Below are 19423 nucleotides of genomic sequence, written 5' to 3'. Positions count from 1 at the left end.
ACATTTCCTCACCTTATTCAGTTTTAAACACAATTACGTCTAAAAACCAAAACAATATGTGCATCTTTCAGAAACAAATCCCTCATTATTCTGGTATTTAGTTAATAGAAATGGTTTTTGCTAATCCTTACTGACTTAGAACACAAAATGCTTTGTATCTGATTTCACGGCAGTTAGGGGAAATGTCTTTTTATGCAGTTCATGTATTAAAAGGCATCTTTTTGTTTTATACATATCAATAAATGTAATTTTAAAAATTTTCACTGCAATTTTACTATAGCATTTTTAAAAGTGAGCAGAGCAGAACTTGGAGGAGTTTTCATCAGGTTTGAAAATATACGTGGAATAATTCAAGAGCAAAACCAGTTTAAAATAGTCAAGAATGTTATTTATGGATTTAGTTTAAGACTGTGTTGAAATTTGATAATAGAAAAAAATTTATTAAATCATTTTATTTATTTTTAATAGAATGTAAGTGTAATAATATCTAAGGTCAGATGTATACATTAAGGCTATCAAAACTGGTAAAAAAAAATCGGTGGAATTTGATTTGCCCCAGTATTACATTTATTTATGTTTGTTTTCACAATTTCTGTAATTTGTTGCTTCAAAGTTCCTTCATAACCTTGAAGGTTCTCTTCAAGGTTATGTAAATATATTTTACATATATGTGCCAAATCATTACTTACACACAGACGGCATTTAGACTATTGTCTTGTGCTGGACAGTCTAACAAGAAGCGTTTCGATTTGAAAATGAGAAACAGCGCCCCCTGTGGTGCAGTCTTGTTTCTCTCCCTGGAGCCTCCGGGAAAGCTGCGCCCCCTGACGGTACGCTCCTCGTCGGGCAACTGGGGGATTTCCTGAGCGGAAGCAGCGGAGGGGGTTTCCAGTCTGATCAGCCCAGGCCTCCCTGCTGGCTCTCTGAGGTGGACCCAGTAACTTCTCTCTCCGGGACTGACAGTACAAACCGAACCCAGAGGAGTGCCGAGCGGAACTGGACCATGAGGAGTCCGCCTGAAGCCTGGAGGCTCCACGGCAGCGTCAGCGGAACGGCAACGGTTTGAATCCGCAGTGAATCCGCCGAGCTGTAGCCTGCCGAGGAGACTGATGTGAGTTCACACACACACACACTCACACTCACAGAGACACACACACACATACATTCAGTACATCACTAAGAGTGGAGGGACATTTAGGCTCGCGGACCAGTAATAATCAGCCTAGTCAACGGCTGTGTGTGAGAGAGTGTGTGTTCTGATGGATTTGATAAATTGACCTTTTATTAACAAGAACAGCGGCGACGCTAAAGAAGCTAGGCGCTCGCTAGCATTAGCAGTCCGTGTGTTTACATCCACTGTCTGGTTCTAACTGACAAATACATCAGTAATGTGAGAGATGAGTGTCCGAAACACCGCGAAACGGTGAGGGGCCAGCGAAGGATCGTCTCCTGCTGGCGTTTTTCATTTATTCTTCCTGTTGGACTGTGTGTCTCTCTCTGTGTGGAGGCTTCTCGGATGAAGAGAGGATGACTCCTGGGTCAGATGTCGGCGTTGTAAGGTCATGTTATTGGGTGATGAACGCATGCTTGTTGAGCGGCTGTTCGTAGTGATGAGATGTCAGAAGATGTCACCTGCTGTGAGTCACGGACTGGAAGTCAGAACTGTTCCCAGAAACAGCAGGGATGTTCCACAGCTTCATTTCAGAGAACAGAGGGAGCCGATGACAGCAGGCTGAGGTGAACTGCTGCTCCTCAACGGGCGAAGGACGTGTTTTTTTTAGAGACGAATCGGTTAATCGTTCATAAATCGTTTGATTAACCGATTTATGGTTAATCCACCGATTACCTCTATTGACAAGAGAAATAGCAAAAAGTTTGACTTTTCTTTTTTCTTATTTGTTAAATTCATTAAGAACATAACTATCACCCTTTTCAGTTTATAGCCATATCAACCAGCAAAGCAAACAGGATACATTTGTAATTCCTTAATTTTGTTTGTTCGATTTGACAGAAAGTCTTAATTCCTTATGTGAAGGCAATTGAAATGAAGAATCAGAATTGGCAGATCAATGCCAAATATCGGTTGTGGGCCAGGAAAGGCCTGACCGGTGCGTCGCTGAACTGAATGGTTTTGAGAGGTTTGATTGAGAAATGACTCCGATCCATCAGGAGGAACAGATTGGCTCTGCTGGACAGGTTTCTGTTGTTAATACAAGCAGGTCTGGAAGTGTTTAGATGGACGGAACAGAATACAGACTTGTGAGATAAAATTCCAGTCACTGGCAGGAAATGGAATAATGTTATCCCAATCTATTGGAATAAAGCTATTCCAATAGAACAACCTATTGTTCTAACGCTCTCATTGTATTTCAACCCATAAACATCTGACTGGACGAATTAATGAATGACAGATGGATGAATGATGAATTATTCAATTTTAGGAGAATTTCAGGCATCTGATTCATAAATGATCTATCAAATGGACTGTAGAAATGCTGGATGTTTTCTTAGCAGCTTCGATAATAAACAGTGGCCATAGTCTCATGGTGGATTTTTGGAAATGTTTGAAGAGCGGACAGTTTTCCCTTGATTCGGCTGTGATGCGATGCGATATGCTGAAAAATCTGTAATTCTGATTCTATAAGCGTATTTTTGGGTTACAAACGCTGTGTGCTAACGTTTAGGAGGGTTTGCTTTGGTGTAGGGGTGGGCGCTTATTGAATCGTTTATTATTTGTCGTGAAAAATTTCTCATCATGATAAGAATTTTGATTTATAGTTGTCTCCATAAATTTCCATTAATAAAAAAACAACAAACGACTGTATTATCGAAAATGTTATTTTTACTATTTGCTCCACTGTTTGCTCCATAAAAAGCATCAATAAATACCTGTAAATTTGAAAGTATGATTAAATACAATCACTATGTGCAGTTTAAATGACACTTCTGTTGTTAAGTGACATCCTAAAGAAGACTGTTTCAAATGGGAATGTTTTTCAAGAACACTATTAGTGTTTGTGGTGCTATGAACGCTGACATGCAGCAGTCACAGCCACATGACTAGCTAAAAAAAAAAACTTGCTTCATCGCTATCACAATAGTACCGCAAACAAAAAAAAAATAAAAAATCCTGCAAGTTTATTGATAAAATTCTAAGCTGATGTGGCCTGTTTTGCTGTATAAATGAGGATTGCCTTCACTCTGTTAGTCAGCACTAGAACCTTTAACAAAGAAGCTGCAGAAAATGTTTCTTTCTTTTATTTGTTGTAGATTTGGGAAAGAGGAAAGTGATTTTGGGAGGAAACCTGACGAAAAACACGTAACTTGGTATTGGCCATTTGAAATGTGAACATGAAACACACGTTCCTTACGGTTGAGCTGCTTGTGCCTTTTTCTCTATTGCTGCTGCTTTATGTTATTTTCCCTTACTGTGGGGGGAAGGGGGTTAGATAACGCCCCAACTTGCTCATGTTTATCTGAACCAGTAAATCAGATATAGTATTTCCAGATACTTGTTGCTTAAATCATCTCTGGACTCCAGGTATCATTAATAACTGCTCTGAGCTGTGAGTTGTTTCGGAGCTTTGTTTGGCTCAGCATTCAGACCTTGAAGGTCTCTAACTTTCTAACTTCTGACTTCTGAAAAGACGGGCGAGTCAAACTGGTCGACTTGCGTGATTGATTGATCTGTTTGTGATGACAACCTGATCAGGCCTGGATCCCCCTGCAATGTTCTCATTAACAAATTCAGACACCTATGCTTTTCTTTTGTGACTGTAACAGCTGATCTGAGTTCAGGAAAACCCCGTCTGAGGAACCGTTCCAGTTTCTCTTTGTGCAAACAGAGTGCTTAGTCATGATGTTGTGTCTGATTAAACTAAACTCTGTTACTCTCTGCAAGTTTATTGAGTCTTCCTCAGCGTTCCCTTGAATTCATTTCTTAATATGAAATGCAAATTTTTTAGTGGCAACAATCATTGCACGACCTCTCTGAAAAATCCTCCCAGAAACACTCAGGAATATTCAAGGCTTTTCTTTGGTCATTTTGGAGTTTCATTCTGCCACTGTGTCACGCTCACAGAGATAGAATGTGCTTGTGTTGCTAATGGAATCAATGGAAAAGCCCCTAACATCCCCACAGTTCAGCCCTGACAGGAAGTGTGCACTGTTTGTATACGTGTGTGTGTGTGTGTGTGTGTGTGTGTGTGTGTGTCAGTTTTATAGAGTTCAATGGTACTCGTTTGCACACACCCTTACTGTTCTGTGCTTTTCTTGAAAATGTATCTGAACTGGGAAATTTACGGTAAGAACAAATTAAGTTACTGATGTTTTGTAGATTTTTACAAAAAAAAGAAAAAAAAAGAAAAAAACCCCGCTTTGTTGAATCTTCAGATATTTAAAAAAAGAAAATCAAAAAGCAACAGAAAGAGAAACCATGTCAGCTGCCAGGTGCTACCCGGTGCCACACTGGTGGTCACCTTTATGTCTGCCTTACATTCTTTCATGTCTCTTCGTGCACACTTGAAGTGATCTGTCACCATCTGCTCACAGTCTGCTGTGAGGAACGGTGGTTATGTGACTTTGGTTTTTTGATCAGGTGCCATAATCTCTTATTTCATAAGAACAAAACGCCCCAAACGGGGAACAAGCCACGATGTTGCCAGCATGATTAACCCTGTCACAATAAACAATTAATCAGTTAATCACATGATAAACTGAAACGAGCTTGATAATTTCAAGTTTGGTTTATTGGTTTACGTTTCAAACATATTCACATTCATAATTCAAATATGTATGTACATTTAGGTTACTATTTATCTGAAAAGGAGTTTCCCTTCCCCAATGTCCTTTATTCTTCTATGTCTTATTTTGAACTGTAAAAATAAGGAAAACATTCGATGATTAATATTTTTTGAAGGACAGTTTTGTCTACAGAGACTTCATGATTCATTTGTGGTTTTGATTGTGTTGGATTTTAATGTCCTTTTTTATTTATTGTTTGTGGTTGTCATGTTTTATTTTGCATATTTAAAATCCAGTTTATTAGTTTTTGAGAGGATGAACTTGTATCACAATGTTATTATGAATATGTTACTTTAAAATGGTCTCAAAACAACAATATTATCATTTATAATTTCTGGGACAATTTATCACCCAGAAATGCTTTTTTTATTTATTTTTTATCGTGACTGGTCTAATCATGCAATATTACATATTTCAAAAACTAAAAAAAACACAAAAAGGTCCACAGTTACTTAAAATACTACCTACATATGTCCATGTGTATTGCCTTTCACATTCACACCAGTCTCTGGTGCTACTGTAAAGATAATAATAACAACTATTATTAACTATTCAGCGCTAAATTAAAATTTGCAATGTAAAGCACATTAAAGAAAGATTAGCAGCTTTGTGGATCTTTCCTTTCAGTAAACTTCCCCTCCATCCTGTTGCTCTGCTGCTGTGCAGCTGTAGTCCCTCACTGTGCTGCAGTGGAACACCTGCAGAAGGAGTTCAGTGTGTTGTGCCCCAACCCCAACCTTTTTGTTTTAACCTACTTAGAAAATACAGCTGTTGATTAGCCTTCATCCACTTCCTGCCTCTCTGCGTACTCCTTCCTCCCATTAATGAGCCCTGCTACTGCTGCGTCATCTGCAGACTTCACTGCCAGCCGGCCACCATGATGGGTTTGGTAGTCATGTGTCAGCAGTGCCTAGAGCAGTGAGGGAACCCAGTGATGAGGTTGATGGGTGAGGTTGGGGAGTTGTTAATCTTTGCAATCCGTGGTCTGTCGGGTCAAGAAGTCTAATTTCCAGTTAGAGGCTGAAGGGTTTGGTTCACCAGTGTTTGTGGGAGGATTGGGTTAAAGGTGGAGCTGGAGCTCCAAAATGGCAACCTCACCCAGTTTTTCAGGTGAAAGAGCGTCTGATGAGTCACAGCTCGGTAATGGCGGTTGTTGTTCTGCCTTTAGACATCCTGGTGAGAGTCTATTGCAGTGGCAGTGGACATCACCAGCCTGTCAGAACACTTCATTACTGTTGCAGTGAGAGGCCAGTAGTCATTTGGTCAGGGGACTGTCCAGGGCTTCAGCACTGGGAAGGTAAAACACTTTGAAGTATGTAACATATCTGTGGACAGAGAGCTGATGGGCACAAAGCTTTAGAACCTGACCAAACCCCGGTCAGTGCCTGCAGCTTCATGGGGTTTATTTCCCATAGTGCCCTTCTTCCATCAACCACCTTCACACAGAGAGGAGGTTGTTGGGTGAAGATGGGAGTCTGGAGGTAAACGTAGTATTAGTCCCTTCAACGTGTCCGGGTGTCTCTGCACAAATTGGGTCACTTTGTTTCTTCACTATGTTCTCCATATCACACTCTGTCTCTGGTCTCTTTGCAGCCTCTTTATTCCCTTCTCATGATGTCATTGTGCCCTTCCTGTTCCCTTCTTTTTGTCCTTTTCTCTTCTTTTGGTCTTTTCATACTAATCTTGTGGTCTTTTTATTCCCCATTTGTGGTTTCCTTGTACTCTTTCTGTGGTCTCTCTTTTCTCTTCTTTTGGTCTTTTTTCATTCTCATAATGTGGTCATTTTGACCTGATTATGGCCTCTTCATTCCCATCTTCTGGTCTCTCTGTTCTCTTCTTATGGTGATTCTGTACCTTGTTGTGGTGTCTTTTCTCCCTCCTACCAGCCCAGTGTTCAAAGTAATCTGCACATACTCTACAGGAGCAAATAAAATGGACATAGTAATATTTCAGACATGAAATTCATGGAAAGTAATTTTTTTTATTTGTAACTAATGACACCAAAGACTTATTAACTATGTGATCAGTTTCCAGCCACATGAATAGGATAACACAGGATAGAAAACATATATTTCCAGTACATGCAAAGATGTAACTTGTTGCCTTGGTGATTTGCTGAACCTCAGTCCAGCATGTTGATTAACCATATTTCTGTCTGTGTGTTTGCCTGTGAAGCCTCCTCAGGTCATGTCATCAGGGAGAAGTGCTAATGGGAGGGAAGTACAGATACCCCTCCAGCAGGTGGCACCTTCACTTGTTGCTCCCCTCCCAATCACACCACCCTCCCACCGCTCAACCAATCCCTGGCCTCCATGCGATCTCACTCCTCAACCAAGTAAGTCTGTCAGAAGTGCCGTAGTGCCGTAGTGGCTTGGTCTGGTGTTGGTCTGGTGTTGGTCTGGTTTTAATTCTCCTCTCTGTGTGTTCAGGTGCTCCTGCAGGGTTCCAGCCTCTTCATGGAGGATTTCGAGATGTGTTTGTTGAGAAGCCAGAGGCCAAATACTGCTGCGAGGCGTGCAGGCGGGTCCTGTGTGAGCCCCGCCAGACTGAATGTGGACACCGCTTCTGTCAGAGCTGCATCAACGACATCCTCAGGTGAGCAGGGCAGATTGTTATTCAGAACCTTAAAGGGGCAGTATGATGTAAAATAAACTTTTTTGAACTTTCCGTCATGTTATTGTGTTATCCTCTCGTCAAAAACATACCTGGAGTGTTACTTTGATTCTTTCATGCATTATTTGAGAAATCCTTTAATCTCCATGGCAACCGTTCAGCTGTTCAAAATGCCTGAGTGGGCCTAGCTCCGTCTTCGAGGACGAAGCTCCTCCTCAGAGCTGCGGTTTCCAAGCTTCAGAGCTTCCACTGCACAGAGCAACTCTCCCTCACTGAGCTCCTTCAGACTAGCCAGCAGCAATTAGCAAACACCCGGTGGAACTGTTCATCTCCTGAGCTCATTATAGGAGCTACTTCTCAGTGCAGTGCTGGTGAAAACATTGTTAAAGGGTTAATAGAGGAGTCATGTTGTGCTGACCTCTTAAAGGTGGAGTTTTTAAAGAGACAGACATCCAATTTCAAAACGTTAAATTTTGAAGTCAAATTTCTTTTAAGTCGTATATGATGTATGCAGCATTTTTTTTAATAGCTGACGGTAACATAGTTACTTGGTTGTGTTATAAAATAGCACTATGTGCCTGGAAAACATAAACACTGCTCCTTCAAGCCTACATCCTTCAGTCATTTAGTCGACACTGTACTCGACTGATTCATAAGACAGACAGACAGACAGACAGACAGACAGACAGACAGACAGCTTGGGGTCGGCAGCAGCACCTCCACCTCCAGCCTCCCTGCCGGTTCCAGTGGGATCTAACGTTGTCCTCTTCCTTCCTGCAGTCACTCAAACCCAGTGTGTCCGGCTGACAGGGAGCCTCTGTTCAAAGACAAGGTGAGCTGAAAAGCTGGGCTCAGCAGAGTCATGTCATCACGAACGGCTGATCAGAAGAGGGTTTCTTAATGCCTGTCTTTTTTTTGTTTTTATTGGTTTCAGATCTTTAGAGATGTTTGTTGCCATCGAGAGATTATGGCGCTGAAGGTCTTCTGTCGGAGTAAAGCTAATGGCTGTCAGGAGCAAATGAGTCTGCAGCAGATACCTGTGAGCACACACTCCATTACGGTTCCACTGTGCCTTTCGCCCGATGGTGCAGTATGTGTTGTACACACGGCCTGTCCCGCCTCTCTGTCTCCAGGACCACCTGAATGTGTGTCCGTTCTTCGAGGTTCCTTGTCCACTGGGGAAATGTAAAGAGAGGATGATGAGGAAGGAGATTCCTGAGCACCTAGCGTGGAAATGTAAACACAGAGAGAGCACTTGTGAATTTTGCATGACCAAGATGCCTTTGACTGACCTTCAGGTAAGCAAGGCGTTTTAAACCGGTGAGAAGTGTGGCTGTCGTTGCGCAGTAGTCGTTAGGCGATATGCTCTGAGGTGAGATCAGGAAGCACCGCTCTGCTTCAGTGGTCAGGAGCTGCAGCAACCCGATATTAATATCTGTATCAGCCCAGATGTTTAAAAAGCTCTGGACTGGGTATCGGTGACAAACATAAAAGAAAAAAAACTAAACTCATTATCTTCTCAAAAACTGGTGGATTTTATTTGTTTTTCATCTGTTTTTGTTGTGGTGACTTATTTCTACTTTTGTCATGAATTGTCACATATATGGCTGTCAGAAAATAAAGGGACTTGACTAGAAACACAGGCCACACTTTTCAGATTTTATTTGGAAACATTCTATTAGCTGCTGGTGTCCTGTAGGACCGGCTGCATTAAAATGTTTTATGAAACTGTTTTTCAGAAACACAAGGAGACTGTGTGTCCGTCGTTCCCTGTGTCCTGTCCCAACCACTGCTCCTTCTCTTCCCTGCCCCGGAGTGAGGTACTGAAGCCTCTCTGCTGCCCTCTTGTGGCCCCTCCAAGCACAGCGACATATTGTGGCTGCATTTTCCTTAACCATAAAATTGCGCAAATTTGAAATTATGAAAACAAACATGCAAAGTTTGAAAGTCTTTGCTTTGGTTTTTCAGCTGTATCAAAATAAATGAATTACGCTCAACTGCAATAGAAACACTTGTTTTGCATCACACAAGTCACATGATCGATAAACAGATGTTACTACTGGCGGAAATAACGTAGACGACAACAGGAAGTGGTAGCAGGATGATGACGATTTGTTTTTGGTTTTATTTGAACAGTGTGCAGCCGGCTCCACCAGAGCTCTCACAGCATCACACAGTTAATAAAAGGTTGTGTGTCATTTGAACCTGTTGAATCCATCACTCTTCTGTAAAATCGCCAAATACAGTTTCCCCCAAATGCCGCATACGTAGCCGTATGCGTAAAAATAATTTTTGTCATTTAAAATCACACATGAATGGGTTGCTGTGGTGGTGCAGGGTTTATGTGCAGCCCACATGGGAAGGCCTTGGTCATCGTCACAGGTTCAATTTCTGGCCTGGTGACCTTTGCCACATGTCCTCCCTCTCTCTTCACCTACTTTCCTGTCTTAGCACTTACAAATAAAGGACACTACAGCCCAAAAACCTTTTTAAAAAAGGTTTTTGAATAAATTTGTTCATGCAATAAGTTATTTAAAAAGACGGGACACCATCATCCTCCGTCATCATCTTTGTCTTTTCCACCAGCAGTGACATCCAGTTGTTGGCCATGTGAATCATGTGAAGTGAAAAAAGTGCTTCCATTGCAGTTTTTGGAAATACACAAATTTTGATGGAGCCGAAAAACCGCCTCATTTAGCGCAAAAACTTTTTATCTTCATTTTAGAAATTGTGTTTCCATTAAGCCAACATTTTTTTTGTAATTCCAATTTTGCACAATTTTAAGGTCAAATTGTGCAGAATTGGAACCACAGCTGGTTTTGAAGGGATCCATTGGTTCATTGAATGTTTGTGTTGTTTCAGCTGACCAGCCACCAGCACGACTGTCCCAAAGCCCAGGTCAGCTGTCTGTTCCACCGCTACGGCTGCACCTTCAAGGTGACTCCTGTTCATGTTCTCTTCTTCTTCTCTCATCATTAGTCTTCCAGCATTGATCTCTCACATGAGCTTTCTCTATCACCTTGTTGTGTATGTGTCATGCGCCGTGTTTCCTGTGCCTTAGGGCTTAAATCAAGAAATGAGGCAGCATGACTCGACCTTTGTAGCTGAGCATCTAAGAATGATGGTCAAAGGGAACTGCTTGTTGGAGAACAAGGTAACCATAGCAACTAAATGGGGGCAATCAAGGCCAGATTGAGTGGATTGAGTAAGGTTTGACTGAAGAGCGTTTGTGGTTAAAGGTGGACAACGTAAAGGAAGAGCTAATGGAGCGGTGTAAGGTGCTTCCTGCTCTCAACAGCCGACTGTCGGAGCTGGAGAGCCAGAATGAAGAGCTGCGGGAAAAGAACCGGCAGACGGAGCAGAAGCTGGCCAACCTGCAGGTAGGGGAGGACGGGGTAAGATGAACCCTTTTTTATATTTAGGGTCACTACATTAAGGCAACCTTGGATGTACAACTAGAGATGTACTGATCCGATATCAATATCTGTATCGGTCCTGATATTGGAGAAAAATTCTAGATTGGGTATCAGTGACATTGTGCCCCCTCCCATAAGGGTAGATCTATTCAGTCTAGTTCTATGCTTTGTAGTCTGAGTGACATCATGCTTTATTATTTATTTTTACATTATGATTAGAATTCATAATTGAACCATTTGAGTTGTTACAGTTTTTTTTTTTACATTTTGACCAAAGTAGTCAACCTGTTTTAGTCAAATTGTGACTAAATTTGACTAAAACTTAGTCACAATTTATTCTTTTTGTTACATTGGCTATTCTACTCCTAACTGCTGTGACTGAGCAAATTAAAGTTGTTTTTCCATATTTGACAAGCTACTGAAGCTATTGGTGCATTTCAGTTTGCTGTTCTGGTGCAGAATTAGCAAATAAATGAGTAATTCAGAACATTTATGTCTGCGTTTAAAAAAATAAACATTTTAATTAAATCCAGCTGTTTTTCTGTATCAGATCGGTATCGGTCGATACTAAACCTCTGATATCGGTATCGGAAGTAAAAAAAAGTGGATCTGTGTGCCCCTAGTTGCTTCCTTCTGCATCTGCATACATTTCCAACACAACTCACCCTGAGCAATTTAAAACCAACTAACAGAACCTGGGAAGCATTGGTGGGACTTTAAAATGCCTTCTAAACTGGAAGCAGATCCTGGAGGAGTTTATTGCAGGGCTGAGGCAGCGCAGGCTCAGAGGAGATGATGAGGGTGGACCGGATCCTTTGCCAGTTTCACAGCTGATTTGCTCTCTCAGGAGGCATTTCCCAGAAATCCTAATCCCACTTTTCTCTAATCCTTTCTCTGAGGGTAATAACCCAATGTTTTTTAGATCACCAACAATCATGTCACCATGAAGACTTCACAGACAATGAAACACATAATTACATCACATAAAATATTGCTGACAGCGAGTCTCAAGCCAGTAGGGCTGAATGCAACAGTTGGGTGTGCCTGAGAATTTACTGGGATCGGATGGCCCAGGAGTCTCGTTGTTGGATTGTGTTGAGGCTTTCTGTGTCCTGCAGACTGAAACATCGGAGCCTCTCTGTGTTTCCCTAGAAAATGATGAGCTCGCATTCAGAGACGCTGATGGCGTTGGAGATAGAGCTTGGTTCACTGCGTCGACTAAGAGAAGAAGTGGAAACCTTACGAGGAACGGTGGACAATGTTCGGACACGGCTGGCCACCTTGGAGCAGGGGGGACGGAGCGGGTCCGGATCCACTCACACCCTCGGTTAGTCGATGCGCTGGGTTTCAGTGGCTAGCTGAAGGTTTTTGACCAGGTAATCGAACTTGATGGAGATATTTCCTCTCTCTTTCCAGCGTCTTTGGAAACTCAGCTCAATCGGCACGACGACATGCTGAGCGTCCATGAAATCCGGTTGGCTGACATGGACCTGAGGTTTCAGGTACTGGAGACAGCTAGCTACAATGGGACTCTAATCTGGAAAATCCGGGACTACAAGAGACGGAAACAGGAAGCGGTGGCAGGAAAGACGCTGTCACTGTACTCACAGCCGTTTTATACCGGATATTTTGGATACAAGATGTGCGCTCGGGTTTACCTCAATGGAGACGGCATGGGCAAGGGGACGCACCTGTCGCTGTTCTTTGTGGTGATGAAGGGCGAGTACGATGCCCTGCTGCCCTGGCCCTTCAAGCAGAAGGTACTGTCTGTATTCTCTATGTTTTTAATATGCAGGTCTACTACAGTTGGAAGTCTTTCAGTGTCTAACAGTTGGATTTGTTTCTGGGTCACAATTTGATTCAGAAGTGATTTTGGATTCAGAGACCAATCTTTCTATTCAAACGGTCTGGAGATTCTGTTTAAATTATGTGAATTGTTTATTCAAAACAATTCTATAAGGTTTCTTTTCCACAATTCCAGGACTAGGAATTGTGATTCTCTGTAGAATTTATTTTTTTGTCAACAGTTCTCATTATCAACAGGTCTGGTTGCTAAAGCTGCACCAATCAGAGACTTTGTTCTGGTTGCAAAATTTGTCAAAATCCGACACCAATTTTAGGTGATTCAAAATTTTCTTTAAAAAGCACAAAAAACAGAAAAATCCCTTTTTTTTCTTCTTTGGGGAAAAATTGAAGATGTAACTCTCTTTACTGTAGTCAAAATTTTAAAACTTTGCGTGATAGTTTGTGGTTCGGGTTATTCCTGCCTGGACATTTATTATGAACATTAGAGGAGATACTGCTTGTTCCAGCCAGAGCCGGTCCCTCCAACCGTCTGTGTGCTTTGGACAAATAAGAAATTTGATTTAACCAGTGGTGGGAAAAGTAAAACGTTATTTCCCAACCCTGAAGCACTAGTCAGATATATTAGTTCCACTAGTACCAAAGCACTACACCAACAGAGTACTTAGCAGGAGCTAATGCTAAATACCATGTTTAGCATTTGGTTAGCTAATGCTAATCTTGAATTCAAATTATTTCTGCCCTTGAAAGACTACAACACTTGAGTGCCAAATATATTTTGACATTATTGTATGTATGTTTATTTTTTGTATACTGTATGTGTTTTATTTTGTTCCTGTATGTGGGTGTGTTTTTTTAATAAAGTTATTGGGAAGGGAAAAAGAGGGAGAACGTGAGGAGAGGAAACAAAACTGCTGCACTCACTTCAAAATAAGAGCATAAATATAAATGTAGTAACAGTTGATAAAAATTTCAACACAATATTTAGAATGAGACTTATAACTTCATTCAATTGAAAGTAAAAAAAAAAAATCATCCAAATAAATTAGAATTTATACGGAACATTTAATTTAGGGCAGGGGTGCCCAAAGTCGGTCCTCGAGGGCCGACATCCTGCTCGTTTTAGTTCTCTCCCTGGTGGTGGTAACAACCTTTTCAGCAAGTCAACTGTTCATCTTAGACCTTCTAATGAGGCGTCATTTGATCCAGGTGCGTTAAACCAGGGAGAGAACTAAAACATGCAGGATGCTGGCCCTCCAGGACCCACTTTGGACACCCCTGATTTAGGGGAAGCTAAGTGTGCTACGAGGTCTCAAAGATAGCTGAAGTGCCGAATGAAAAAATAGCACATTACCACAAGTGTGGACTGCTGAATTTAACCATCACCAAGGATGAGAATAGAAAGATATTTGTGTTCCCAAATCTAAAATGTATCCTTCTTGTGCTGGACTCCTGTCTGTTTTTTTCTGTTTCTTTGTGCCAGTCCTTTCTTACTTCCTTGCATAATTTCTACTTTTCCTCCTTGTTCTTTTCTTTTCTTACTTTCTTCTGTCTGTTATCCAGTCTTGTGTTCCTTCCCTGTATCATTTCTCCCTCCTCCTTCCTTATTGGACAGGCATACAAATTAAATCCAACTATAAAGAATAGTATTTACAAATTTTTACTTCCATACATTGTTTTATATTTTCCACATCTCAAGACATTATTTTTTATGACAGCTTTTTAAAGTAAACACAATTTGTGTTCAGTTTATGTCCCCACTGAGTAAGTTGCACTTTTCTACAACTGTGGAATTGTCCAAAGATTGGTAAGCGGAACCGTTTGTTGATGTCCGGCAGTCGCAGTGAGCTTTCTGTGTGTGTTTACAGAATAAGCTCACTGTTTAATGTGTGTGTGTGTGTGTGTTAGGTGACTCTGATGCTGATGGACCAGACTCCTTCCAGGAAGCACCTGGGTGACGCCTTCAAGCCCGATCCTCACAGCAGCAGCTTCAGGCGCCCCACGGCTGAGATGAACATCGCCTCCGGCTGCCCTCTGTTCGTGGCTCAGAGCGTCCTGGAGACGGGCAGCTACATCAAAGATGACACCATCTTCATCAAGGTGGGCCGTCGCTTCTGTTGAACCTGCAGTGTCTTCGCCAAGGCGACGCACGATTACTGACTGCTGAACGTATTTGAGTCGATTCTGTTGATCCACAGGTCACCGTGGATACGTCCGACCTTCCTGACCCCTGATGTTAGGAACTTCTTCGTCTAACATCACTTCATCAGTGCAAGATCTGCACCGCCAAGACTAATGGGAAGGATCAGTGGAGCTGGAGGCCGGTCAGGCTGGAGGACAGGAAGCAGCCAATCAGAGCGCGCTTTGTCTTCTGGTTGCTATATGGACTGCAGAGCTGTGTGTGTGTCTTGGTTGTGTGTGAATTGATCTGTTACGACGTCACCGCGGTGACCTTACCCAGAACCGACGTGCCCGTCACAGTGAGGGCATTGGTGTGGCTCGCCCCTGACGCGCGCTGCGCCTGACTTCCTGTTTCATACTTGCCTACTGGGTCATGCTGGGAAATGTGCCAGTTACAGTTCAGACCAGCACCACTGGATCAGAACCGGTGCCATAAACTGAGTGGTGAAGTGACAGGAGGTCTTCATCAGACTGGTTCTATCAGGCTAACTAGCTGATGTCACACTAGCACTAGTTTTTTTAACCTAATATTCTAAGTAGTTTTTTTTCACTAACTATTTTCAGCCAGCCTAGCATGTCTCATCATGGCCACCTTGTATGTCATCTGGCTCAGCGGCTCTGAGTCAGGGTGAAACAGGTTGGCTGGAGGATTTTTATTTTATACAATCAAACTGACAGGGTAGTTGGGTTTGAGCTGCGGTCCAGAGCCAACCTGTAGAACTTTGTGCAGGGGAGGAAAACATCCTGTCAGCAGAAAATACTGAACTTCAACAGTGAAGCATTTCTGTAGAGTGCAGAGGCTCTCTGCCCAGGCTGACTGCCACTCCCTCTAAAAGTCTACAAGGGTCCACAGCATCACCACTGAGCTGAACCAGAACCGTCCAAAGGAGTCCAGAGTATTCCAGGGACCAGACGGAGCTGAGTTCCTGCCGGAGCTTCCAGCTGGACCTCCTCTGTGGCTCCTGTGAGTTTTCCAGTGTTGGCAAAAATTCATCCAACTGTCTCCATACATTTGCACAGTTTTAATGTTTGTTGAAGTGTAAAAATAAAAATAATTTAAAAAAAAAACAACAGAAGAACAATCTTTGTCATGTGTGAAGTTCAGTAAAATATGCATGTTAGTAAGGATTGAGGATGGACTTTAAAAACGTTCATTTTCAGGCTTTCCTCTGAAAACGCCCCGGGGGTTTTCTGTTTCGCAGTGAAACAGATCAAAATGTCTGATCGTCTTAAGTTGTTCTGGTTCAGAGAGAGGATGGAGCATGTCATGGTGGCTGGTAGCCCAGGTCCAGCACTAACTTTTGATCTGTTTACTGCTGAACAAAGAGTTTTTTCTATTTTTCACACATCCCAAACATCTAGAACAGGGGTGTCCAAAGTGGGTCCTGGAGGGCCGGCATCCTGCATGTTTTAGTTCTCTCCCTGGTTTAACGCACCTGGATCAAATGATGGCTCATTAGAAGGCCTAAGAGGAACATTGACAAGCTGAAAAGGTTGTTACTACCACCAGGGACAGAACTAAAACATGCAGGATGCCGGGCCTCCAGGACCCACTTTGGACACCCCTGATCTAGAACATGATCCAATCCACTTAGTGGTGACAGAAGTACTTAGCATCATCAAATGAATTATTTTGGATAACAAACATTTATGTAGACTCGTCAGAACATTTGAAGACTCAAAAGTATTTGAGTCTTCAAATGTTTTCAAATTCAAAAATACTTTATTCATCCCTAAGGGAAATTAAATATCTATAGAAATAAATAATAGTTTATTTAAAATACACTACATATAACAAATATTTATCTCCAGTAGCTCCCTCTACTGATAAGAATAATTAACAGCAGAACTGAGTCACACAACAGTATAGTGAGATGTTCAGCCAGGTTGTTAGTTCCCAAAGAATTGTGATATATTTTAGGTTTAAAGCTACAGATATTGTACATGTTGGTTTTAATGCGTTCCTTTTGGTGTAAATTAGGTCCAGAAGAACCATGGAGTTTGATTAAAAAGTTTATTTGAAACAGAAAATTATGGACACAGACATTATCTTAAATACTTCAAATGGAATGCAAAGCCAGAAAGATGTGGAAGAAAATGAAAATCTTTTAATTGGATCAAAGTACCAAAATAAAAAACAACTAACATTAAACTGTGTTGATGATTAGAAAAGGTTGTGTAAACTCTAACTGTGGATAAGAACTTCACAAAGTTTCATTGCTGAAAAAAAGATGTGCTAAAGATGTTACATTTGCCAAACACACTAACTGGCCTAAAGAGAAATGGAGTGACATCTTCTACTGGGCTCAAGCTCCTGCAAAGTGTTGGACGGCCCCAAAACCCTGAATTTAAGCCACAGTACACTGTCATGCATCCTGACATGGGGACATTACTCATTCTTTGGTATCGGGCATAAGAATCACATACTAGGAATCATGGATAATTACTGAGCAACTACCCCAATCCTTGAACCTTTAAAAAGAACAATACCTGTGGTGTGACATCAAACATTCTGTTTCTTACGCAAGACAAAGAAATTTAGAGAGGCTGTATATAGTTCCAGCCTGGATCCTCCAGGCATACCGCCCTGCATGTTTTAGGCGTTTTTCTGCTTCAGCACACCTGACTTCAATTGATGACTTATTAACAGGCATTTGATGAACAGTAATCATCTTAATCTGGTGTATAGAAGCAGAGAAATGTCAAAAGCACTTGTCTCAAATCTTTCTCGAGCCGGTGTCCTGCAACTTTTAGATGTTTCCTCTGCTTCAGCTTACATTAGCAGAGCTCTGTAGAAACTGCTCAAGACGCAGTTTCACCATTTAACTCAAGTGTACAGGACTGTCTCTGACCTGAAACATGCAGGGCAGTGTGCCTTCAGGACCAGGGTTGGGGAACCTGCTAAATACCTGCTGACTGGTGTCAGAAGTGGGTCAGCTCTGTGCACCACGGATGCTTTTCTCAGGAACAATGAATAAATGGATATTTGTTCAGTGATTCACACAAAAATCTACATTTTTAAACATTTTCCATCCGTACAGAAAATGTTTGTGAAGAAAAATGCTGAGTTTGTCTGGTGAACTATTTGAGCAGTTTAATGTTTTCTTTTCCTTTTTTTCTTTTGGTTTATCTAATAAATGTTTTCCTGATATTTCAATTTGGAGTAAACTGGTCAGCGTTCCCAAAGGGAATAAATAATGCTCTAAGAGGTTTAAAATGTACTCATTATTTTGAACACAACTGTGTTTCAATGGAAAGACCCAGTTTATCTAGGGATAAATCAGGGTAATAAAAAAGTCTATGTCTGCTAACTGTAATAAGTGAAGTATTTACAAGCATTTCTCTGGTCTTATACACAGCACAACATATGTTGAAATGTTGAGTCACTGGTAAGAAGTGATAAATAATGCAGAAAGTGAGGGAATGGATGTTAGAAGAATCAACATAAATGCAAAACACTGGATGTGGAGTGGGCTGCACAGTGGCGCAGTTGTTGTGGCAGCTGTTGCCTTGCAGCAAGCAGGTTCTGGGTTCAATTCCCAGCCCCAGTCTTTCTCTCTAAATTGCCCCTAGGTGTGAGTGTGTGTGCATGGTTGTTTGTCCTGTCTGTCTCTGTGTTGCCTGGAGACCTGTCCAGGGTGTACTCCGCCTCTTGCCTGGAACGTTAGCTGGAGATAGGCACCAGCACCCCTCCCAACCCCACTGAGGGACAAGGGTGCAAAGAAAATGGATGGGTGTGGAGTGCAGGGGGCTCTGGTTTGGGAATTGTTCCAGTTTTTGCTTTAGACATATTCTGGGCAGAAGATTCTCTTGCTCAGTGTCCAACAACTATTGTATACAAATGTTAAAGTAAGAGGGATCTATGACAACGTTCCGGGAGTTCTGCCTTTGAGTTCTCATGAAATATGAAATGTCTTGGACAAAAGGATTTTTGTTTTTTTCTCACCACTTAGAGTAAAACACAAAGTCTAGAATCTGTTGAATGTGACATTATATATATATAGAGTGTCAGGAACATTTCTCTGTTCCTAACCGTAACACTATCCCAGTGGTGAAAGACGGAGGGGATGACATGATGTTGAAGGAATGTTGTCCTCAGTAAGGCAAAGCAAGTTTATACATGTAGCATCATTGGTACATGCTAATTCAGAAGTGCTTTACTGGAAAATAAAGAAACACAGAATTATAGTTAATGTTAACAATAGATAAAGCAGATGGTAGAAACAGAGAATATGGTCAGAGTTGATGGGAACCTTGGAAATCCTGGGTGTCCATCTCCAGTCCTCAATGGCCGGTGTCCTGACAGACAGCACCTTGTTACGTCCTACAAGGTTCTTTGTAGAATATAACAAAGCACCTGGCTGCACATGGAAGAAAAATTCAGATTAAAGGGATGATTTTGCAAAGACCGTAGTAATCGAGGCAGGTGTCCTGGATTCTGTTGTTAGTTTATAAATCACTGAACGGTTTAGCACCACAATACATTAAAGATCTGTTATTGCTGTACCAACCGTCTAGACCTCTGAGATCTTCTGGTTCTGGTCTGCTTTGCATCCCCAGAACCAGAACCAAACGAGGAGAAGCAGCATTCAGTTTCTATGCACCAC

The 19423-nt window shown here is 41.7% G+C and overlaps 1 protein-coding gene across 2 annotated transcripts; it reads left to right on the top strand.

The window, feature by feature from the left end:
- Positions 1 to 788: 788 nt before the first annotated feature.
- On the top strand, positions 789 to 15888 carry traf3 (TNF receptor-associated factor 3). 2 transcript variants are annotated; one of them, XM_016662252.1, is made up of 14 exons: positions 789 to 1111; positions 6979 to 7138; positions 7233 to 7398; positions 8197 to 8248; positions 8351 to 8455; positions 8550 to 8714; positions 9156 to 9236; positions 10279 to 10353; positions 10478 to 10570; positions 10656 to 10811; positions 11985 to 12159; positions 12249 to 12592; positions 14544 to 14735; positions 14834 to 15888. In XM_016662252.1, exons 2-14 carry the CDS (start codon positions 6991 to 6993, stop codon positions 14867 to 14869), a joined length of 1788 nt encoding a protein of 595 aa, XP_016517738.1. In that variant the 5' UTR covers positions 789 to 1111; positions 6979 to 6990; the 3' UTR covers positions 14870 to 15888. The 2 variants fall into 2 exon arrangements, with proteins under 2 accessions (XP_016517738.1, XP_007574979.1); XM_007574917.2 differs by having other exon boundaries at positions 791 to 1111; positions 10656 to 10796.
- Positions 15889 to 19423: the final 3535 nt, after the last annotated feature.

The sequence above is a fragment of the Poecilia formosa genome, unplaced genomic scaffold, assembly GCF_000485575.1.
Source record: "Poecilia formosa unplaced genomic scaffold, Poecilia_formosa-5.1.2 Scaffold364, whole genome shotgun sequence".
Classification (NCBI taxonomy): domain Eukaryota; kingdom Metazoa; phylum Chordata; class Actinopteri; order Cyprinodontiformes; family Poeciliidae; genus Poecilia; species Poecilia formosa.
The sequence above is the reverse complement of the archived record's forward strand: the minus strand, read 5'-3'. Positions and strand labels throughout refer to the sequence as shown.